This window comes from Tarenaya hassleriana, unplaced genomic scaffold, assembly GCF_000463585.1.
Source record: "Tarenaya hassleriana unplaced genomic scaffold, ASM46358v1 Cleome4, whole genome shotgun sequence".
Taxonomy (NCBI): domain Eukaryota; kingdom Viridiplantae; phylum Streptophyta; class Magnoliopsida; order Brassicales; family Cleomaceae; genus Tarenaya; species Tarenaya hassleriana.
In genome coordinates, this window is record NW_010966881.1 from 1,893,191 (window position 1) to 1,901,129 (window position 7,939).

Below are 7,939 nucleotides of genomic sequence, written 5' to 3' on the forward strand. Positions count from 1 at the left end.
CCCCCCCCCCCCCCCCAAACATATCTCACTTAATAATATAACCCCATAAGACCCACCAATGAAATCTATGTTCAAACTTTGTTTCACATGTCAAATCAGATTCCTAGTTAACTATAACAATTAAATATCAATAATACCCATTCTTTATCTAAAATATAAAAAAAAAAAATCTTATTTGCTTCAAAGTCCATAACTTTATAACCAAGAATGCAAAAGAGTTGAACTGTTTTTTTTTTTATATTTACCTCTGACTGATGTTGAGAAGTTGAGAAGATTGTGAAGAAGCAGAGAAGAAGAAACTCTGTCCATTGCTGTTGTTGTTGGTATTACCCTCCACCAGACCACCACGGCCGAAATTGACAGTGGCTGTGACGGCGTTGGTGGCGCTAGGAGTGGGGATTTCCACAGGCTTTCTTGAACGGTTGCGTCCACGGTGCATGTGACGTTCGCAATACTTGTGGCCCACCACAACGTCCCTCGAACATCTCCATTTCTTCCCGTCCGTTCTCCGGCACCTCCCCGGCTCGGGATCCATCGTTGCCCTTCCCCAATACCCTAATTATCATACACGGTCTTCAAACAGATCAAGAACATCGAAACAAGTCCATGATTTTCCATTTTGGAGTCTTGATGTCACAAAACAGATCAAGAATGCGGGCTTTCCTAATTAGCTTGATCCTATCTGATATAATAACTGTTAGATCCTCTTGAAGGGACATAAAACACTGTCGCTATTGTGTTTATATACAACGATCAAATCTTGGGAAGATGCAAGAAAAGAACAAGATAAATATATTAAAATAAAAAAAATAGAAGGAATAGGCCTTCGCATGATAGAAGACTACAAAACAGCGGTATGCGGACCATAAATTTACAAAAATGATATTATAATATAATAAACATAATATGGCATTATGTCATAACTCGAAATTCTCAATCTTGGAAAGACAACTCCAACACCACCGAGATAAGAGACGACATGCTCATCAGATGGGTTTCTCATATAAAAAAAAAAACTAACACCATAGAAGACAGACTTTGCCTTCACCAGAGTGAATTGATGGAAACATATCCTCATCAAACATAGAAAAAGACGAGAGAGAGAGAGAAACTTACAAGGAGGCTGATAGTGAGGAGACAAGTGTTGAAGAGGGTGATGAAGGAAATAGGAAGGAGAGTGATGAAGAAGGCTTTTCTTGATGGGCAGAAGGAGCTCGTGAGGAACAGCAGCGCCGGCCAACATGTATCTGTAGATCAGTGCTTGTAGTTCAAGCTCTTGCCACTGACTCCAGCTGAAGAAACCCCCCATCTCTGCAAATTTCAGACAAGCACAACCCAGACCCAAATCAGTAAAACCCAGATGAGTAAGCCAAACAAATGTAAGAAAAGTGTGCCCAGAAAAAGAACATTGCTTTCAGAAGAAGAAAAATACTTACTTGGGGATCTGGAGGAAGATTCAAGAGCAAAACCTGACAAGGAGGCGAGTTTAGAAGAGGTAGCTTCAGGTTCATGAGCAAAGAGAGGGAGTGCAGCAGAAGTCGCAGTTTGGGATTGATCAAAGACAAGTTTTGGTATCTTTGCTGCAGAAGCTTGTGTTTCTGACTCATTCTGCTGCTGCTGCTGCTGGCTTCTCCATTGCTTCAGTTGCAAGTCCATGGGGGAGAGAGAGATAGATTCTAATAAGCGAAGGCAACAACAAAGTCTTGTCTGTTTGATTTTTGAAGAGCCAAAAAAAGACTTTTTTTCCTATAAGAAAAGCTTGGTTCTCTGTAGGCAGATGTTGTATCTGAGCTTCTTTAACAGAGAGAGAGAGAGAGAGAGAGAGAGAGAGAGAGAGAGAGAGAGAGAGAGAGAGAGGGGTTAGAGACTTTGAGAAAAAGACAGTGAGACAAGACAGTAGAGAGGAAGTATATAATGTCTAATTCTATTATATTATTGATTATTATATATATATATATATATACATGTTGATAAGTATTCTGATAATCAGATTTTTTTTTATTTTTTATTATAAATGTGTAATTATGTGAGTCAGAAAACCCAGAAAGAACCACTGCAGGATGCAGATGGAGAGATAATAACCTGCAGTTTTTCTGTCTCACACTGCCTTGGAAATACCACTTCGCATATATCTCTTTATTTATAATACACACAAATCTAAATTTAAAAACCTCAAAATTATTAATGAATAAAACCAATAATAGTATTCCATGATCTGAAAAGAACACCACATATGTATCTTTGTGTGTTGTAATGCGATTTCTGTGACAAGATAACAAAATGTATTTGAGATTATTTGATAGGAAAATAATTTATTTCAATTATGATAGTTTTTTAAATAAATAAATCAGATTCTAAAAGGTTAGCTATTTCAGTTACGTTACATGTCTCGTCCTCTCTTAATTTATGACCAACGTGTTTTATATCTTTAATAATTATGCTTGTGTGTGGTTTTCTTACACCGTTAGTTTCTAGTTTCAAATAGGTGTGGATATATTAGGTTTTTGGTACGATTTGGTTCCATATTTTCAATTTATTATTAAATTTTTTAAAAAACATATTTTTTAGATTTGATTAGAATGTCAAAATGAACTCAACTCGTTAGTAGATTGGTTAACGATTCGTTTTTTTAGATAAAATGAACTGATATTTATAAAACTCGTTTATAAACGAGTCTAGAACTGGTTTGTAAGTTGAGATATTTTGTATAAAAAATTATATATTTCATATTTTTATTTTTATTTTTATATATATTATTAAAAAAAATTAACACTTCATTTAATTTTATATTAATTATATATGTATAACTTACTTTGACACTCCTAGATTTGATTCGATTATATTTTTATTTGCATTCAATTTTTATTAATACAAATATTGTTCTTTGAACAACATATCTTTTTTATTAACTGGATTGAATTTTTAAATTTTAACTATATTATACTATTTTATATATAATTATATTATTCAGTTTTAAAATAAATTTTGTTAGAATATAATTAGATATTATCCGAATTAATACATCAAAATACAAGTAAAAATCCAATCTTTAATATAGATAATTAAAATCATATGATATATAATATAATGATTTCTACATCTGCTTAGCTTCGTATTTTTAATGTTCGCATCATGTTCGTTTGCTATGATTTACAAAAGTATGTGTGTTCTTTGACCATATTTTTTTCCAATTCATTCAAAACCTTAACCGTTTATTTGATTATGATGTATCTAATATTATAAATTTATAATAATGATATAGAGTATAATTTTACAATTATTTTATCGTTTTATGTCAAACTTATCATGACGTTTTGATTCGGGTTAATATAAAACAATTAAATTGCACTGCAATACAATTCAGAAAAAAAAAGAACTTGTATTACAAAAAAATGATAAGATAATTAGTTAGAATTAATTATATAAAATCGAAGAAATCTATACCGAATTATATATGATTGTATTTAAATTAAATCTGAAATAAAAACAAATTATATAGAATTTTAAAATAACAGAATCAAATTCAACTAAATACAAAAATAATATAAAATTTTCAATAGATTTTTAAAAATAATATTTTTATGAAAATCTAATCCCAATTGGTATATTTTATTTAAAAAAATTAAATTAAAAATTAAACGCCAAAACCGAAAGATCCATTATGGATCTTACTGAAACCTTCTACCTGAGCTAGAAGCAATGAAAAGCGACGACAACAAAATAATATCGGCTCTTTATATTAGAAAAATAAAAAGCATCAGCCTCCGAATAGGGCGCAGGAAGTGGGTCCCACGAACAATTGGTGGGTAAGATCTCTGACGTGTCTGCCCCTTCTGTTTCTCTTTATTTACGTTTCACGCCATTTGCATTTATACCATTTTAGGCATCCTTTAATTTATTTATTTTTGTTATCCTTTAGCCCGCAGGTTTTATGATATAAATTAAAATTGACTTGAATGCGATAATATATAGTTATACTTGAATTAGATATAATTTTAAAATAAACAAATAGAATTTTTACCTAACAACTTAATTGAGACCAACTTTAAAAATATAAAACTTTTTAAAAATTGTAATTTGAATCAAATTCTAATAAAATTTAAATTAAATTAAAATTTAAAATAATAATAATAATCTTATATAATCTAATTTTCAAAAAAATGAAAAAAAAATGAACCTGTACACGTATGAAATATGAACAGACATAATAGTTGTTAAATGCGCATATCTAGATAATTAGTGATGTTTTTCTACTTTCCAAAAGACAATTGTCACAACTTTAGATAATGATTTAAAATGTATCATAATAATTTTGTTCTCTCTTTCTATATTATTTTATAATTTAACGTTTTTCGTGTTGTAATAGAGTGTCAAATGGATCTGTCCGATCCGATTCGAGCTCATAATTCGGTTTGAAATTTTCTTATTTGAATTCAGGTCTGCCTCATTTTTTTTCGAGTTTATATAATCAAATCCGATCCTATAAAACTTGGATTTGGGTTCGGGTTGACTTTGTTCGGACCGTTTCATTTCTTCTTTGCAATTTTTTTTTGTATTATCGTTTTAAAAAAAATTAATTTAGACTTTCGTAGATTTGAAATCTGATTTGAATACTACTCAAAAATTAAATTCGATATTTTTCGGATCGACTCGAATCATACATCAGATTTTAGGTCTAAATTAATATCATTTTTTTTTTGTTTTACTATAGTGATTGTTTAAATACAAAAAATATACGACGGGTCTCAAATACGAGACCTGTTTAAACGAATTCCAGCCTCCTTTAGTAAATACAAACGGGTTTTCGTTTTAAACACCAAAAATCAACGAAACTCCTCATGTGATCAACAAATACTAGATTTTAAAAGCGAACAAAAGAAGAGGAATAAATAGTAAACTACATTTTTAAGTTTTAAATCAGTCACTGTAAAAAATATCTTTTTGTTTTCATTTTGAACAAATGATTTAGATGATTCAAATTTTAAAATATATTTGTATTGATATTAATCCAAATATCAAATTCAAAATTGAATACTTATGATTAATATATGTAAATATGCTTTGTAAGAAGTTCTATAAAATTACGATGACTGAATATTGTTGAAATAGATTAAAAAAACATATCTGTTATGTTATAATATCAAAAAGAAAATAGATAAAGATTAGAAATACCATTTTTTATCTGCGTGGGAGTCCAAACACAATATATAACTAAGTATTTGATTGATTATATGTCTATAACAAAAACCATAGAAGAACTTAATAAAATTTATATTATAAATTCAATAAAATATTTTAAACAATCTTGTTATGTTTTTTAGATTATTACCATTAGATAGTTTATTGTAAATATAACAATGATTTAATATATATATATATATAATAAAAATCAATGATTTTATAAGGAAAATCGAATATCTATAAGAGTTTTAGATTCGAATTCTAGTATTAATCGACGAGAATCCATACCAACTAATATAATATATCACATGACTTATCAATCCCTCATCCCTATATTTTTTTTTTTTTTGCATTGTTTGACTTACTTTATTTTTTATGATTTGACATTTTGTATTTGTCGATTAAATAACGTAGATATCCAAATATTTAAAATATTTGTAAACGCTGAAGACAAATAAATCCGACCATAGATTTCAAATATCAAAATACCAAAAAATAAAATAAAATCGGATGCACGGCTGAATGTCTCCAAATTTTGGCCAAGTCTAAATTAGAAAAATGGGAACGATTTCTAAAATAATTTTGATATATATATAAATATAATATAATATATACAGTAAGGGGTAAAAAGGTAAAAAAGGAGAGTGGGGGGGGGTTGTCAGAGGGGGAAAAAAGCATAGAAGTGAGTAACAACTGTGTGGTGGGGGATTGTCTGTGACTCACCTTCCCCTCTTCTGATGTGACCACTCTTCGTACCCTTTTCCCCTTTTTTCAAATCTACCCTCTCATTTCCCTCATCTTCTCATTCTTACCCTCAAACTATGTTTTGCTAATTTTTAATCCCCATCAAACCGAGACACAAACTTGTTACATGTATGTTTTTTTGGGGGTGAATTGTTACAATTTTGGAACAGTATATTATGGAAACAGATTTATATTAGTTTATTAGGATAGTATGATTTTTTCCTTTAACTTGTTAGTTAATTTCAAAATTCTTTTTTTTTATTAATAAAAATATTGATTTTAAAATTCCAATTTTTAAATTATTTATATTCAAAACGAAATCAATCTGCATATATTTTTTCAATTTTGAATTATATATACTAAAATTTATTTCAGAATTAATTCCAAATATTTATAACTTGGTTTTGTATAATCATACCGAAATATTTCACCTTTCCATATGCATTACACTAAACACCCGAAGAAGAGTTCACATGTCCAAGAGAAGACAAATACGTTTTCTGACACATTGTGTCAGATCATTTATGACTATTTTTTTTTTTTTTTGAGTCAGACATTAAGATTAAAAAAATAAGAAAAAAACGTTAACGCGTTTATTACAAGACAAAAGAGGCTCTCTGGGTTGATTCCACGTGGAGGTGGGACCCATCCTTTTCCTTTTTTTCTTTCTGTTGGGACAATTTTTTTTGTAGTAAAAGGCAAGTCACGCCGGCACGCGAGGCCTCACGTGCCGTCACGTGCTTCATTATTCTCCAGAGACCACCTTCTCTCTCTCGAGCTCGCGCATCCGTATCGTATATACATGCACAAATATATGGGCATAATATGACTATCACTATGGGTTAAAATTTCACGCTGTATTTTATTTATCTTCGCGTGTGTAATTTTTGAATCAAATGTTATGTATTTAATTTTTATTTTAGTTTAGTTTTTCGTAAGAAAATTATTTATTTTGTTCAATTTTTGTTACTTATAATCGAATTTAAATGAAAATATTAATTTTTGTATTTAACGATCATAATACATTTTTAGTCAAATATGGTTTTCTTTGAATTTTTATTGGTAAACGAATTTAATAATATCCTTCATAATATTAACCATATTTGCTTAAAATAAAAAAAATACAAACAACTATAAAATGTAATAACATATGTATAAATTCGAAAATTCCCATTTGATCGTTGAATTTATAAAATATATATACAAATCTTTGATATTTTATATATATTAGAAAATTAAATAATGAATATATCTATAATATATACCAATGAAATATAAATTCGTGAATATATACAAAGGGAGATATGACCAAACTTGGACCATAGCCTAACAGTTGTTGATGTCTTTTAAGTAACCTAAAAGCAAACAAATTGTAATATATATTAGAAGATAAAGAATAAAAAGAAAGAATAGATCTTTCACACACAAGGCATCTAGGTGCATGTCTGCACGTGTCGACATGCAAAGCTAAAAAATACGATTCTTCTTAAATTTTAAATAATAATAATAATATAAAAAATACAAGAATCCTATGCAAAAGCCTACTTTCCCTGCGCCTAACTTCTGTTTTATTCAAATTTAATAATATATACGTTAACATTATTATGGATTAATACCACCAATTTGCTTTAATAATAATAATAATAATAATAATAAACATCAACCATCAAATTCGATCTGTCTGACAAATCTTTGTATATAGTTTAATTTAACAAGAATATAACTCTAGTTGATGGTTTCTCTCTGCTAGCTTTGTTTGTCAAATGAATTGTCATTATTTTCAATGTTTTTCTGTTATATGTGATCATCATTAGTAGCGTCGACATTTTTTAGTATTGAACGAATCAAAATTACATAGAAACTTTTCGAAAATTTAAATTTAAATAACAATATCGATTTATAAAAAAAACAAATATATATTACATCGAATAGAACCCAACTAAAACTAATAACAAAAACATCATGTAAATTCGAAATCTTAATCCCTAAGCGGTAGTAGTAGTAACATTAACGT

At 28.9% G+C, this 7,939-nt stretch overlaps 1 protein-coding gene across 1 annotated transcript in view; it reads right to left on the minus strand.

Moving 5' to 3' along the window:
* LOC104823461 (growth-regulating factor 3) overlaps positions 1-1,855 on the minus strand; it is a 3,308-nt gene extending 1,453 nt beyond the window's left edge. Inside the window, exons 1-3 of the mRNA XM_010555034.2 lie at positions 1,437-1,855; positions 1,117-1,311; positions 246-555 (exon numbers count right to left, since the gene is read on the minus strand). Of these exons, the coding sequence (XP_010553336.1) occupies positions 246-555; positions 1,117-1,311; positions 1,437-1,656 (725 nt within the window). The 5' untranslated portion in view covers positions 1,657-1,855. The remainder of the gene's footprint in view (positions 1-245; positions 556-1,116; positions 1,312-1,436) is intronic.
* Between the last annotated feature and the right edge of the window lie 6,084 nt (positions 1,856-7,939).